This window comes from Canis lupus, chromosome 37, assembly GCF_003254725.2.
Source record: "Canis lupus dingo isolate Sandy chromosome 37, ASM325472v2, whole genome shotgun sequence".
Taxonomy (NCBI): domain Eukaryota; kingdom Metazoa; phylum Chordata; class Mammalia; order Carnivora; family Canidae; genus Canis; species Canis lupus.
The window spans coordinates 9819591-9836439 of NC_064279.1; the positions used below are offsets into that span (position 1 = coordinate 9819591).

The window sequence follows — 16849 nt, forward strand, 5'->3', positions numbered from 1 at the left end:
GATGACTGGTCACAGTAACAGCTTGTTGATAAAGGTGGCCAGTTGGGGAACAGGGTTGATCTGCCTGTTGAGAAAGCCAGAAGCTCGGGCCTTGGCCTGGGATCCCTGATTTGGAACACACCGGGAGGCCTGAAAAAGTGAGTTGAGGTTGACTTTGTTGGAAAGCCTCAGGAGGAGCAGTCACTGGGGCCGCGGGGGCTGGAGTGGAGTGAGGCGGGTGGGCAGGTGTCGGTGCGTTGGAGTGGCTAGGCTGCTGGCTGGTTCTCTCCTGCTGGATGTTGAGGTGCCGCCTCAGCTTCCTCATATTCCCTCCCAACCCAAAGCCAGGGCATGTGAGACAGTCATCCTAGACCGTCTTTACCCAGTCAGGGCCAGTGCCATTTCAAGGAAGTGGGAAAAACCTTCCTCTGCTACTTTGAGAAAATCATTACGTGTTTACTCAAAGACTTCTGACTTAATGGATTAGGAATATTGCGCGCTTCTTGGAACAGAAGTTTTTGAAACCAGACTATGCTCTGAAAAGATGATGGTTCCTTTGCCAGGTGTATTCCAGGACAAATGAGCCAGCTTCCCCAGAGCTGGCTTTGAACGTGTGGCTCCTCTTTGCCAAGTTTAGTTAGGATTTCTCTTTGCCAGTCCAGAGTTATGTTGCAGAACTGCAGTGCATGTTTTCTTTGGAGATGCATATCAGTGTTTTCTTTATAAAGTTGCTATAAAAATTTTTAAAAAGCCTACAGCCCCCACTGACGGCAAGCCTGCCTCCAGCCCTCTGCTATGCCTGGTCTCTGCTACGAGACTTGCAAGCAGCCCTTAGTGCTGCTCTGCCCAGAACCTTGAGCCAGCTCACTGCCAACTCTGATTTCCTGAGTCCACACTCTGATTTCCTTCTCCACCTCCTCGTCTGGCTCTTGTCTATGTTTTTGTGTACATGTCTGTCTCTATCCAGTGATGGAAGGAGTCGGGAGGTCCAAGTCGAGTGCTCAACTCAGGCACTCATTAGCAGTGGGACTTGAATAAGTAGCTTGTTCTCTACGCTTCCATTCCTTTTTCTATGAATTGAGGATAGCACACTCCATATGGAGTTATGATGAGAATTAAATGAGTTAATACATGCAGAGTGCTTATGCAGCGCCTGATATACAGTAAGAGTTCAGTAAGTGCTATTTGTAACCGCTGCCAGCATTCCCAGTAGAGCCTGGCACGTCGTAGGTGTTTAGTGAATGTCTGTCACGTAGTAAGAACAAGCATTGCCCTCTCTGTAGGAACCGCCCATAGCTAGTTGAAGAGCTGGGCACAAGGAAGTAAAGGGAAAGCGTGTGTTTTCTCAGCATTGAGGCTGGGAGTCGTCTGTGCATTTGGTGCTCAGCTGTGTGAAGGAGAACTGTGCTTGGTATTTTTGTCCACACCCCTCCGGGATCAGAGATTTGCTCGAGGGGCAGCAGAGGGATGAGGGGAAGCCAGTGTAATCTGTGGGAAGAGAGCCTTTGATGGCATGCTTGGACAGAGTGAAATTTCTCCTTCTGAACCAGTCACTTCACCTTTCCCAAGGCCTCTCTGAGGATGGGCATGTTTTAAAGACTTGAGCTGACATCATTGCATCTTGAAACATAATTGAACTGCTGGTACAAGTGGGTACTTGTGCCAGGCCCAGGGTCACCCACATCGCTATGGAAACACATGTATGCTTGAAAGCCCGCGATCAGAAGCAGAGCCTTCCAGGAGCCCAGCACCAGGTCACTTTTAGAAAAAGGCATTTATTTATATTCGCAAGCCGTCAGAGACCTATGAAATGAAATAATTTCAAATTAAATAGAAAAACCATGCCACAGCTGAATGCTAATAAAGCCTGCCACACGCCCACCCCGTGTGCTCGCAGTGCCTGGGATCTGCTGCATTTATTTTAGTTGCCCTCTGCTCTTTTGCCTCCATTTGCATTCTGCTGCCGCCCGTGGGGAGGTGGTTTGGCTCTTGATGCAAAAATGGTTCATCTTCATTCACACGCATTTGCCAGTACCAGAGTGGAAAAATGCAAAGCGGGGCCTGCTATAGAGTGTGCTTTGTGCTCTTGCTCTCTGTGTCTGTGTGTGCAGCACATACAAGGGCGTCCAATTCGGATGACTCTGCCTCCCACGCCAGTGCTGGGCTGTTGAGTGGAGATGTTCTCCCGTGGAGGCCTGAAACTTGCATCAGCACATCTTGCCCTAGATGTGCTCGAGTGATATTCTAAGTGATTGGGAGCTTTTATCTGCCTCTGGAAGCAGGCCTTTTCAAATAAGTATTGACTGTTAATGACCTGTTTAAATAAAACATTCAATTTTCTTTCTTCTCCCCACAAAGAACTTTGTAGGCAGCGACATTTCTAAACCAGAGGCTAACCCGGCCTTTCAAAAGAGGCAGAGCCTGGGCTCTTAAATGTGAAATTTTTTCCTGACATTTGCCCTTAAAATGCTTCTCAGCGAAGTTGTTCTAACGGTGAGTTTAGTACATTGAAGTCTCTTTGAATGGAAATGCAACCTTGAGAGGTTTTATTCCCCCTCCAAATTAAACAAAAAAGTCCAGGTAAAGTATCCTTATATGAAATTCATATTTCAGTCACCATTCTCTGTTTCATTGTTTATGTGTCCTCATTCCTAATAATTAAAGGAGCTTTCCTCCAAGGAACAAGGCACTACACAAGAATTTTTATTAAACTGCGGGAATTAAACCACAGAAGAAAGAGCTAAAGCACTCGGAGCATAAGAGACCTCAGTAATTACGACACCAGATAAGGAGCAGCAAAGGACGGAGGGGAAGGGACCAGAGCACAAAACAGAAGAGGGGGATTAAGCAACAGGAAGGTCAAGCACCAGAAACCCCACATAGTGTTAAATTTAGACGAAGTCCCGGTCTTATAAATTTTTAAATTTATTCTGAATTGTATAAATGTAGATGAAGCCTTCTGCTGGCATGAAGGTACCCCTGGTTGTGCTTGGCGGACTGGACGGTTAGTCCCTGACCAGTTTAAAGGTGATCTTTACAGGGAGACAGCCTAGTACTTTGGAGATGACACCATGCCTTTTTTTTTTTTTTTTTTTTTTTAAGGCAAATTTTTAACTTTCTGCTGCCTTAGCTGTTGAATGCATCCATCCCAGGGCCCGTACCCCCTTGTAGTACTGAGAGCTGGGAAGGACCACAGCGGTCATGCTCTGAAGGGTAGAGAATGTGTGGCCCCGAGTATGACTGTAGGAATTCAGGACTTGCTTCCAGAATCTGCTCCTTTGACCTATTGATTTCTATGAGCTGTAGGCCCTTGGAAAACAGCAAATTCAGGGAGAGGCTGTGTCCGAATTCCCCTTGGGCAGTTTTGTCAACCAGGTAAGACTGTTGTGTCCTGTCACAGGAGAGAGAGGAGCCTAGAAGTTGACAGCACATTCAGACACACTTTATCACAAACTATCATACCTCTCGTCTTTCCTAAAAATCATTTGCTCTTCCCTGAGAGGCCTGCACACACACACCCCTCCCCTTCCCTGGTAAGATGGTATTTAATTCTGAATCCTAAGCCACCTCGGGTGCTTCCCCACTTTTCCTTCGGTATCTCCCGTGACTACACAAGGTACACATGTCAGTAAATTTCTGTTTGTTTTTCTCTTGTTCATCTGTCTTCTATTACAGATTAACAAGAGAGCGTGTCAGGTAGGAACTCAGGTAAAATTATTTTTCTTCCCCTGTAACTCCAGCCTCTTGTTCTGTAGCTGGAGACCTGAGGCCCTCATGCTGTATGGTACGGATCTAGAACCTTTCTTCAGATGTCCATCAGGACGAGGCACCCCATGTAGACAGATCTAGTCGAAACTCGCCTGACCTGTTTCTCATTCCCTCAGAACACTGCTCTCTGCTAAGAGCCAATCAACGGCAGAAGAGAAGGAAATAAATTAATCGGTTGTGTTACACCTTCTTCCAGAGGTACCAGCATGCTGTACACCGAGTAAGAAAGCAGATGGCTCTTTAAGTTTGGACAGGTTAGGAGCTGGCACTCTGGGCGACTGTTGGATACTCTGCTTTGACTGGGGTTTTTTGCTGCTTGCGTCGATCGTGTTGAGTAATTGACTCCCCACCCACAAGCTCAGTCCTGAGTCTTCCTCTCTGAGGCACCCATGAAAACGTCTCCAGGGCCACCTTCGTGATCACACGCTGTCTGGGCTGCACCAGAGTCAGATACGTGGACACTTTAATTACTTTAATGTAGAAAGAAGAAGCAGTTAAGCCTTAGACCCTGGAATGTCCTGCAGCCCCTGGGCAGCATGGAGGAGCCTAGGAAACACTTTGTTGGCTCAGGGCCAGCTAAATGCAGCCTTCTACACGCTCCTGCGAGGTAGGAAGCCACAGGAAAGCAGCCATCTCTTTATAACAAGTCCATTCCTGTCCATTCCTGTGTGAGTTGAGTGGTTTTGCTCTGCAGTTTGTGTGCCCTGCGTAGACAGGCCCAAGGCACGTGTCCCATGCCTGCCCTGCTTGAGGAGCCAGCGCTCGGACGGCCTCCACTCTCCCGCAGAATTCTTGCAGCACTTCAGCAACAGCCCATGACTTGTTCGTGATGGTTTTGAGGGGCTGTACGCACAATGGCCGTGGCTCCAAAGTCACATGGCCCGGGTTTGAGTCCTGGGCCTGCCACTTACCTTGAGACCCAGGCTCAATTATTGAATTCCTGCGTCTTGGCTTTCACACATGCAAAATGGGGGATAATCATCATTTCTACTTTATAGGGGGAGGGTTAACTGAAAAAAACAATGCTTGTTGAGCACTTAACATAGTGCCTGGCTCCATAAGTGTGTTAAGTGCTCCATAAGTGTGTTAATTATTATTAATAATATGTTGGTGGCCAGATCCATCTTTAATGTAATCCGTGGGAAACTGGGCCCCCATTTACGTGTCTAGGCTTCTGTGAGAGTCTGTGTGTTGTGTGTGGTGGTTGAGATCAAGAAAGAGGCCCTTTCTTAACATTCCCAGGATGGAGACTTGAGAGTAGTGGTTCTCAAAGCCTAGGCCATGTGCCTCTGAATGCCCTGGGGGGGCCGCCTAAACACTGATGCTGAGCTCCCCACCAGAGCTTTGGCTTCGGTCGGCTAGCGAGAGGTGGACAACTGGCGTTTCTAACAAGTTCCTAGGTGACGCTGATCTCCTCTAGGAATCAAACTGAGAGCAGCTACTCCAGGACAGTGCTTCCCAATAGAAATACAATGTAAGCCACGGTGGTCATTTAATATTTTCTAGTAGCCACCTTTAAAAGAGTAAAAAGAAATGAGCAAAATTCATTTTAATGTTGTATTTTATGTAACCCAGTATGTCAACTATTATCATCTCAACACATAATAGATAGGAAAAATATTGAGACAGTTTACATTCCTTTTTGTAGTAAGTCTTTGGAATCGAGGGTATGTTTTACAGTCCCTGCACATTCTGGTTCAGCCAGCCACATTCAAATCTGGCTTTGCATGAAAATGACCTGGGGAGTTGCTTTTCTCAGGCCTCAGCCCCCTCATCCCAGTTGGCGTTGGGTTCCAGAAAACCCTATTTCTGAAAGCTCCCCAGTTGATCCTGATGATTAGCCAGAAAGTCAAACTGATCCCGTCTTCTCCCAACCTGCTCATTTCCCTCTCTGTGCCTTATTGTCGGGATGTCCGCCACTTACCTATCTCCTTCAGCTACATTATGATAATTTATGAAATACTCTATTAACAGCTCCAATTATGCGTTATGATCTTTATGCCTTTATAAATCATGGGAGAACTTTGCATAAATGACCTTGAAAAAATTTGCTAAAATCATTATTTTAACATTTTTCTTATGTATTACCTCTGGTTCCCTGAATCCATTTCAAGAAAAGTGATGTAGTACCTGAGAACAGGAAAGTGAATCTAAAAGCAGTAATAGGTTTCAGAGAAACAAAAGTGAAACTTCATTACTGTCTACACAGTAAAACACAAGGGAAACAGGGTCAGAAAGCAATTTGACATTTCAATGTCTTGTTTTCACTTTTTGTGTTGTATATGATTGCCTGAGAATTAGAAATACGTATATTTCTTAAACTCAGAGTTTGGTAGTTGGACAGATTGTCATATGCTGAGTCTCACTGAATTGTATTAATTAGAAATGCTGAAGCATATTTTCCAGAATTTGTTCTGTTCAGGTTTTTCATAAAGAATATTTATTTTTGTTATAAACTAATAGATTTTCTGACTGGCATTAATGTATATTAAGTAAGATCTCTGCATAATGAGTAGTTCAGTTTGATATAACTTTGTACATGAAGTGACTAGTGGTAACCCTATTTGTGGATTATTAATTTTACACCAGAGAAGTGTATAGATGATATATTGGTGATAAATTGTGAAATTCTTTTCTTTGGATTGATATCTTTTCCTAATAAATTTTTGACTATGGAATATATATATCTAGAATGAAGTGAGAGATTAATCTGTTATTTCATAAATAAAATTTCAGTAAACAACTTTCTTGATCTTTATTTTCTCTAGGATATATATAAAACTTAGATGATATCTCTGTATGTTTGTAATATTATTAATGAAAGCGAAGTACAACTTTAAGGAAAGGAATTTCAAGCAATACCTAAGCTATTGAAACGTTACATCGATATCAGGAATTTCTGGTTATTTTAATTTTATATTGATTGATTGATAGGTACAGAGTATGTATTTATGGATCTGAATAATTGGGCTTCAGTAACTGGTAGGTTCTGAGAACACTCTTAAGTGATAATTAGAAACAGAGGCTTTGCCAGGAAGTCAGAGATCCCTGTACATTTCTTGTGGATTTAAAGCTCTTTTGATCAAGGTATGTTAGGATATGGGCATCCATCCTGTCTGATAGTGATAAACAAGTACGTGTGGTGACCAAGTGTGACATGAGAGAAATAAGGAGGTCTCTTGGTCCCAAACACCTGTCACTCACAGCATTAGAGGCCTCTTAGGTTAGCTCAGGGGTCTGCAACTCTAAGTTGCCAAACTCTCTGGGTTTATTATTTTGGTGTGTTCTTTACCTAAGTTAAGCAATCAAGATTAGATCAAACTGATCCGACTGTCCAGATGGAGTCCATAGGAGAAAACAGAATCCCCAAAGAATAGGAGCACAGCATAGTTTCATTGTCATAGAGGAGGAAGTGAGCTCAGGAAGGGTAACGAGCCTCTGATACCAGGCCACTTGGGGTGCGCTTCGCAGTAACCCAGTGGGACTGGTGCCGGACTGAGGGTGTGGACATTTAACACGGGTCCTCAGCTGGTGATCACCCCTGCCCAAACCTTGTCCTGACCGAGAACTCAGTTTGACTGTCTAGCCATTTAAATTCTTAATTCTTTAAGGCAAACCAAATTTAAGTTCTATTTATATTAAAATCCTTCATCTAGTTTCCATAACTGGAACTACAGCTGATTCCCCAATCTCCCTGTTAGGCACCAGCCAGCCGAAAGCCTTGACATAGAGAGAGCATTGGAATCCTCCTGGAAGGTAGAGCCTGTAGACGCTGTGCTCCACACAGGGGGAAAAAATTAAGAGAATAAAATGGGCCAAGAGCAGCCCCTACAATTATCTTTATCTTAATCTTTTCCATCTGAGAAACCTATAATAGCCCCTTTCTACCCTCAGAGCTGGCTTTTCCTCACACACAAACTCATGTAATTAATCCACTGGCACCACTACCACAGAAGAGTCTTCTTGAGTTAGACGTTGAGGTCAGAGAGAAAGGGAATTGCCGAGGAAATGTATGTAAATATGTATATTAAGTAAAAGAAAAGTATATGTGTGTGTATTGTTCATCTCCAAATACAGCTCACCTTTCAGTGCTGCTACCTCCTCAGATCTCAGAAATGTTCTGTCCTCAATGGAATTCTTCCCTGATTCCTCCGTGGATTCACTCCAGCCTTAGGAAACTCTTCACACCCAAATCCTAGACATCAAAGCACAACAAAAACAAGACGCTTGCTTTTTCTATCCGATTTCACACATCTATAACGGCAAGAGGAGATGTATCCAGAAGATTCAGCTAATCTAGTCTAATGAAAGGAACTGTGGCTCCCAGATCTATCCTAACAAATAGCACTAAATCCATCTGTCACCTTTGACCCTCATAGTTCCATAGGTATAACCCGTATCTCCGCCTCCCTCACATCCTTGTTGCCACACACACACACACACACACACACAGAGTAACATGCAGAAAAATCCACATATGTGCACAGTGTGTGTTTACATGCCAAAACTTCCATTTGAATAAGAAAATCAAACATCCAAATGTTTTCAAATATGATTGTAGACCATTTTGAAGGTATTGTGATGACTGATCAAAGGTTCCACTTTTCATCTATGGCTTATCAACAAAAATGCTTGCTTATTTATCCTTGCACTTCACAGACCATGTCTCTTCACTGTTCCAGATCATCAGAAAATAATCCCATTCTCTGTTACTAGTAACTGTCAGGAGTAGCAATAAATGAGAATGAAATTCAATTCAGGTATTATTTGCTGGCTAGTATTTTTTTTAAGATTATTTATTTCAGAGAGAGAGAGAGAATGGTGGGAGGGGCAGAGGGAGAGAAAGAGAATCTCAAGCAGACTCCCCACTGAGCACAGATCCAGACACAGGACTTGATCTCAGGATTCTAAGATCACGATCTGAGCTGAAGCCCAAGAGTGGGTCGTTTAACTGAACTTTGCCCCTCAGGAACCCCCCAGCTAGTATGATTTGCTTTCTTCCATATGCCAAATCAGAGGATATAGAATTTGCAGTCAGTTATGTAAATGGGAACTGTATTCAATGGGATGGACACTCATTGCAGCCCAATATGAGAAGGAGCTGTCTTACTGGGGATTGAGTTCACAGAGTCTCTCCTGCTAGTGTGCCCAAATGCATGTGTTAGTGGCATTATCATTTGGAAACTTATTAACATGAAATCTTACTGTTTATAATATCTGATAATATGTAGTAATAGATCTATGTGGATTCCTATTTGAGTGGTAATAGAGTAAAGAATACATATTGCCAAGCTTTCATCCTAAATGAACAAAAGATAATGGATCTGAATTTATGTTTTATTTAACTTATTTAAGACCTAGGTTTAAAAGGAAATGGTGAGGAGAAATCAGAGACTTATTGCAAGTTGTCCCCGAAATGTATCAACTCTAGATACACTCATTGTAACCTGAGTCAAAAAAGAATGTAAGATAGTTTCAGTGGTTCTTGATTGACAAAAAGCATTAATCATGCAAATAGGGAGTATAACGATATCTTGGCCTATCCTACTGCTAATTTGAACCAATCTGTTTGCCCACTGAACTCATTTATGCTCTATTTCAAAAAGAGATTGAGACTATTAAAGGCTTAAGTCCTGTCTTCCATAGTAATGGTGAAAGATTTAGACCAGATGAAAAGAAAGAAAACACCACCGATTCTTATTAAGAGTACAGATCTTTCCTGAGTGGGTCATTTCACAAAGAAGTTTGGGCTCCAGAGGTGGAAACCCTAAAGAATTTAAGGAAACAGAAAGACTGTGGGCAATTTTAAGACTCCATTTGATAGAGATCATGAATTTATGGTCATTAAAATTATGGTGAAGTTATTTATCTGGAAGGATGTTCATATGTTGATAAGTGAAAAAGCCAGTTTAAAAACTTAGTACATGGGGCACCTGAGTGGCTCTGTCAGTTAAGCATCTTCCATTCTGCTCAGGTCATGATCCCAGGGTTCTGGGATGGAGGCCTGCATCCAGGGCCCTGCTTCTCCCTCTGCGTCTCTCTGCTGCGTGTGCTCTCTCTCTCTCCCTCAAATAAGTAAAATCTTTTAAAACTGTTATGTACAGTGTTTCTTATGTTTAAATTTGGAATCATTTCTCCTGTTTTCTTCCTTGAGTGCTTTCGTATAGTTATGTATATGCAGGAAAGACTCAGTAAATGTTTATTTTATTAACTAGAGGCTAATAAAAACTTTGGGACAGCAAGGATTGGGATGACAATGCTCTGTTAAAATAGATATGCTTTTCCTCCTCTCACTGTTCTTGACCACCTTTCTTTTACTTAATAAACACGGTTTGGGTGCACACCCATCTATCCTTGTCATTTTTCATGTCAATACAGTATGAATAAAAGATTTTACATTGCCTTCTAGAGTTATCATAACATGTTTTTAGAACATATCTAAGACAAATGCTTAGCTTTAAAATATTTTTATATTCTAAAATGGTATTTATGATTATGACTGAATGAAATTGTTTACTGTGTTGGGAGAGAGCATGAAAATATCACATTGAGAAATCAATTTTAAAACTTTAATCCTTTTTTCCTTTTTTATAGGGCTTATTCCACTAGAAGCAAGATGGCTGAACTCAATACACATGTGAATGTCAAGGAAAAGGTAGGATACAGTTATAAATTGGTTATAGAAACTCCAAACTGTGTAGTCTTTAGCTGGTAAAAACTCAGTTACAATGGAAGAAGGGAAAAATGGTTTTAGGGGATATACAGTACGTTTGACAACTAGAAAACCACCCAACAGAAAGAATCATAAGAAGTATTTACTCATTGTGTGTTAAGCATATTACTTTCATTTTCTCACTTAATCTTGACCATAACTCCATGAAGTTAATAGTGTTGTTATTCTCATTTTATAGAGAGAAGAACTGAGATATCAAAAAGTTAAGTAATTAGCCTAAGTTCACATAGCTAGTAAGCTACAGAGCTGGGATTTGAATCCAGGCAGTGCCATCCTACAGCTCATACTCTTAACCACCATGCTGGGTTACATCTGAAGGCTAGGGTATTATGTTACATCTCCAGAATAGCCTCATATAGAGATGTCCACAGCATTACCTAGTGGTTATGCTGGATAACCTATAATGTTTCTTTCAATGCAGGGAGTTCATGACTCTGAAAATCTCCCCCTTCTCATTATTTGTTGGGGGCTGATTATACTTCAAAGCCCTCCCATGTCTTGTCCTTCTCTGTGAAGGTTCCTCACTGTTAGGGTCAAAACCCCTCACTTATATATGCTACCGTGCACTACTAGCACTTAATGATCATAAACCGTAGACCATATGAGACCATGGAGACAAATTTGTCCAAGCCATTTATCTGGCACTGTGGAGACTGAGGCACTACAAGAGATTTGTCTGTGGTTGTATGACAGAGTGGGAAGGTCTCTCCACCTTCCACAGGGCCAACTCCCATCCTCCGCTAGATTGTGAACTACTTGAGGGCAGGAGTTTGTCTTTCATGTGTTTGTATCCTCACAGTACCTAAAACACAGAGTGAAGGGTTAGAGAAGTAACATTTGTGGAGTCCTGACTTTTTCCCTTTCATTTGACAAAGAAGTGTTGAACTCCTCCTTTGTGCCAGACACTGTTCTAGATGCTGGGATTATGGCACTGAACATGTAGGTGAGGTTCCTGCTACCATGGAGCTTGCTTTTTAGGGCAGAGAAACAGAGTCCGTACTGAGAACGTATAAATGCATATAGTCATTTCAGACAGTGGTATGATGAGGCTGGCCTGAGGAGAGGGTCTTTAAGATGGGGTTGGTCAAGGCAGCCCTCGCAGAGGAGGGGACACTTGAGCTGAGATGAAGACAACAGGAAAGAAACACCATGCAAAGATCCAGAGACAGAGCAGATAGAAAAGCAAGAGCCTGGAGGTGGGATAATTTGAATGTGTTTGGAGGCCAAATGGTTAGTGTTGCCAGAGTGTCCGACAGAGGGATGGCGAGGGGGGATGAGATCAGTGAGCACGGCAGGATCCAGTGTTGGTAGTGTTGGCTCTTCTCCTGTGTTGCTGGACCTCCACAGGATCCGTGGGTGGAGTCCAGGGTTCCACAGACTTGCATGAGAGAAAACACATTTTCGACTTCACTCACATCTAAATGAAATATAGCATCTCCTGCAATCATGAATGCAGGCAAAGGAAGAAACCCACGGTTGCAGCAGGAGTCTCTGCGACTTTCACAACTAGAGGTCACAGATACCTTCATATCAAATTACACTCGTTACAGATGTCCTGAAATGTCGTTTGTTCATGACCACTTCAAAACTACTGTAGTTACTGGAACTTCTGCTGCGTTGTGTTATTCGATGTTAATAGAGGAGCACAGATATTACTGTAGCATGAATTTTTTAATTTCAACTTTATTTCAGTGTGAATGGTGGTTTCCTTTATAATCATATGTATTTTATTTAAAACTTCACCAGACTGCCAAAGAGGGCCTGTGCCCCAAAAGGTTTAGGATCTGAAATAGCCATGTAGGGCTTTATTCAAAGGGCAAAAGTAGATGCTAAAAGTTTTTAAGCAGGAGCCTGACCTGTGTGATATTTTTTTAGAGCTCACCCTGGCTCTGTCAACTACTATGCTACCTATTTGACAGATCTTCGTATTAAATAACATTCTGAGGACACGGAAGTTTACAGTAAAGTAACTTGGTCAAAGTCAGACTCTCAGGAAATGTGGAGGAGCAGGGAGGGATTCAAACTCACCTGTGTCTGGTTCTAAAGCCTATCTCCTTTCCTCTGCATTTCTGCTTCCCAGAGTTTTCCACCAAAGTACCCCCAGGACACAAAAGAACACACTTGTGACCCCAGGTCTCTGAGAAGATGGCCAAAACCATTTTCTACATCATACAATTTATTTGAAGTCTTTCGTGTTATCTTAGAAATTAATACAAATTTTTTAGTTACTATATTCTATAAGATATTCCATATATTATGTTAATACAAAATTATTTTTACTTATTAAGTATTGAGCAAACAATAGCAGAAAGATGTGCCTCTTTTACATCATGACTTCACATTCTTCCTGACTCACAGTCATAGTCTTAGGTGAGACTGTGTTTCCCAGTTTGAGAAGTTGGGTCTGGCACCACCATGCTGACCCAAGATTGGCCCCTTTCCAAATGTCTGTTGATGAATAGATTGGACAGCTCCTGAAGTTGGATTATGGGAAGGAAAAGCACTTTAAAGAATCAGAGTCATAGTAATCGATTCTTTGCAAAACATGGCTAGTTGGACAGACCAATATGGTAGGCTCAGCAGAAAGAGTGTCTTATTCAAAACGAGGTGGCATCCAGCCAGTCAGGGGAAGGAGGCTCATCTGTCAGCGCCCAGACCACAGAGGTTCAGTGTGAATGCTCCATGTATTGGCTTAGGCGCCACATTCATCCACTTGTCATGATCAATGGCACATATGTGCACGAAGATTAACAGGAGATGGTGTTTCTGCCATCACACTTCAGTAACTTATCAAAATGCTGGCATTATTTTGAAAGAGGGTGACGCTTAAGTTGTAAATATTATCAATCTGCATGACAATGAAAGTAGAGCTCCTCTAACTCAATTAGTAAATTCCATCTTCCTATACCAAAAGGTTAATAGATTTCTCAACTCAATAAAATAAATCATCATAAACAACAGAAAATTCTGATCATTTATAATTTTACATTGATTTATTTTAGTACATGTATTTCCTTTAGTTATTAGCTTTTATGGCCTTTTTATGATTAGTTTGTTTTTCAATCTGTCACATGAGCAATGACATTTTAGTTTTGAAAATTAAGAATAATAACAACTGTTATGTCTTAAATTATCAATTATAAGCTTTTACAGACCTGAGAATGGATCTATGCAGTATTCTTATAAAAACCTAGACAAGCACTGTGGGAAATTAATACTTAACAAAAGCCTTGTGATGAAATGAGTACAGTAGTTACCTCTAGTGGATCCCCTGTTGGATGAATCAAAAAGGAGTAGGTGCTTGGTGAAGAAATCATTTCTGTCCTCGGGAAGCTTTTAGTCCAAAGGAGAAACTAATAATTGAAGGTTTAATATCCAAGACAACTGAAATTTGTAATTGACGCTCTCTGTGGCTGTTTTATTTTAAACTATCATTATATTATTGGATTATAAGGATTTAAAATCAAAGTTATCGTTGACTCAAAAGTTCAGTCTCCTTAGTGTGACCTACGTCCTCTGAGATCTGACCCTGTTGTCTTTTACACCTTGTTTATTGCCATTTACCCACATGCCCCCTTCAGCACCACTATCCTGACCTTGAATGTTCCTGCCTGGGGGCCTTTGCAAAGGCGGTTTCCTCTATATGGGAGGTGTCCTCAGGAACCTGGCCCTCACTCACCTCCCTTTCAGGAGCTCTTTCAGGGGAATGTCTCCCTTGTCTTCCCTCCTGCCCCATTTGAATTCTCTATCCTCTTGTTCTCCTTTGAGTGGCTGCTTTCTGATCAAAACCATTATTCAGATTGTGATTGTTAGTTGTCTTCTCAGCAAGCAAGGCTTTGTGCTTCTTGGGGGACGGGATTGGGCCTCTCTTATCTTCATATTCTGGGACTTAACACATAGTTGACCCCCAAATACAATTGTATAAATGAATGGAAAATGAATGAATGAACATCTCTACTTGAATAATGAAGTACTTTAGAGACTATATGTCCCATTCACAAAATTTTGCGAAATCTGGAGCCTTCTTAAAAACTAAAATATAGGTTAATGGAATTGTCATCTTATTTTAGTACTCTCTTTGCTATGAGATAAAGCAAGCCTTGAATTGCTTCTTAAAACAGAAAGTAGGGTTACTTAGGTTGACGGTGGTTTTGCACAAAAAAAGCAGCATCTTTATAAGATAGTTATCAAATACCGGTAGCCTCAGATAGGTTTCACCATAACAGATGAGGTCCTTTGGTGAATAAAACTAGTCATCCTGATGTACAAAAAGAAGAAGAAGATGAGGAAGAAGAAGAAGAATCCCACATCTCACTTTGTTAAGGAAAGAATACCAGAACAAAATCTTTATGCTAATCAGGACCTTATATTTGGGACATCTTCGCTTTTTACAACTCTTCTAAATGACATATTTTTTAAGGAGTTCAGTACTAGAAACTCATGGATGAATTAGGAAAGAGGCTCAGTAGTGATGATTATATTATTTCTCATGTGAAATACTTGATTGTCAAGCTAAATTGATTAATAAAATTTTATATGTAATTCTCAACTAAAAAAATGATTAGAACTGGCAAAGACAAAATAACATTTCTAGTCAGATATTTTCATGCATTATTATAAATCAGTTTAAATAGACTATAATTCAGCAATACAATTTGGGGATGGAAAGCAGAGGGGAATCCTTGCTTATAAAATGGGATTACAAAATAATATTTACTGACTGTCCAGTAATGGACTGATAACTCATTCCAACAAAGAGTGATCCCCAAGCAACCTTAGGGAACCGTGTATGCTTGGGACGTGATCTCCAGTGAGGTAAGGTCATGGAGTTTGGAGACAGAGGCAGAGATTATCAAGTCACCTAACTTTTCTGGGCCTTGTTTCCTAATCTGTAGATTGGACATGGTAATAATACCACCTAACAAGTCAGCAAATACAATAATAAATTGAGTGTATGAGCTCTTAAACTCTAAAAGATCTCGGGGGAGCTCATCTGTTTTCATTTTATAACATAAAAAATGGAAAAGGAGCTCTAATTAGCATTCTTGTTTGGAACTCAAAATACAAATTCACACAGAACCAAGATTAGAAAAAAAATAAATAAAAAAGCCCAAATGAGAAAATGAATATAAAACTGGACTTGACTTTTTCAAAGAAACATTTTATAGCTATTGCTGAGCCTCACAAAAAATAAGTGAGGCTGGAAAACAGAATGATATGGCAATGGAGAATAGCTTAGTCTAGAATATCCTTGCTGAGCTGTACCACTTATTGTGAATAGCTTTGAGAGCTCTTAACATTATAGAGGTAAATTGGGCTGTAAACAATAATCATAGAGAGTCATTAAATTGAAGAAGGAAGAAAAGAAAAGGAGGGAAGAGCCTCTAGTCCACCACGAGGACAGAGAGGGGTCATTTCTACAGATGACCGAAATAAACTGTATCCTAAAGTCTGTCCTCAACAGGTGGGCAGATGTCCCATTTTATGACTCTTTTTTCCTATTAACTGTCTTGATCTACGTTTTACAACGTACTGAAATATAGGTCTTTTTTTTTTTTTTAAGATAGTTCAATTCTTTATGTGGGATGGGGTATGGTCAGAAAAACCTAAGCATTTGATTAAAGAAATTTTAGCAGGGTCAAAGCATCTGTAAAATATTAGCTTCATTTAACAGAGAACTCATTTCATAGGATGTGGGACAATTTTAATGATAGGCTGTTGTGTTTGTTTGTTTAATTCCAGTGTAGTTAACACACAGTGTTATATCAGTTTCAGGTGCATGGTACACAGTTGTTTTTAAAGACCAAATCATGCCAGCTTTGGGGCAAATCTTAATTTCATGATTTTGTAGGGATGTGTAAATCAGTTGAGCCCAGTCCTTGGATTCAAACAGCAAAAACACAAACCACACAAACGGCTTCCAGGTTTCACATGGACAGGTTCTTGTCATCATTTTCTCATAGGAAAGGGTCATTAAATTTCCCTTTCAGAGAAAGGAGAAACATTGACAATAGTTATTGCCTAATGCTTATGTACAGAACTGCTGTTATTGTTGCTTGGCAACTAGAAGAGATTTGACAGGGAGTCTAAAGGAACTGAATGAATAAATGGAAATGTCAGCATCAGTTTCAGGGGATAAGAAGAAATTTACTATTGCAGGATTAGCATCACATTGCTTTTTCCAGGCTACATGATTGGAATTCACAGTGTTTCTGTTCTGCTTCTCCTGCCCCCCTCCTTCCAGCCTTTTGCTGGGAAAGGAGCCCCTTTTGCACTGTGGCTGAGAGGTATATGTAACATAGATGGTTAATGCTAAAGTATACAAGGGCACGCCAGAAATTAAGACCTTTGGCAGCAGGGAAAAAGTTA

The 16849-nt window shown here is 41.0% G+C and overlaps 1 protein-coding gene across 11 annotated transcripts in view; it reads left to right on the forward strand.

The window, feature by feature from the left end:
- SPATS2L (spermatogenesis associated serine rich 2 like) overlaps positions 1–16849 on the forward strand; it is a 160775-nt gene that overhangs the window by 70810 nt on the left and 73116 nt on the right. For 10 of the 11 annotated variants that reach the window (XR_007408975.1, XM_025441879.3, XM_025441883.3 and 7 more), the window contains one exon: positions 10342–10402. Coding sequence is in view for 10 of the 11 variants with exons in the window: in XM_025441879.3 (XP_025297664.1) it covers positions 10364–10402 (39 nt within the window). In the remaining variant the exon portion in view is untranslated. Of the gene's footprint in view, position 1; positions 138–10341; positions 10403–16849 lie in introns of those variants that run through there. The other variant, XM_025441877.3, reaches the window with a different exon arrangement.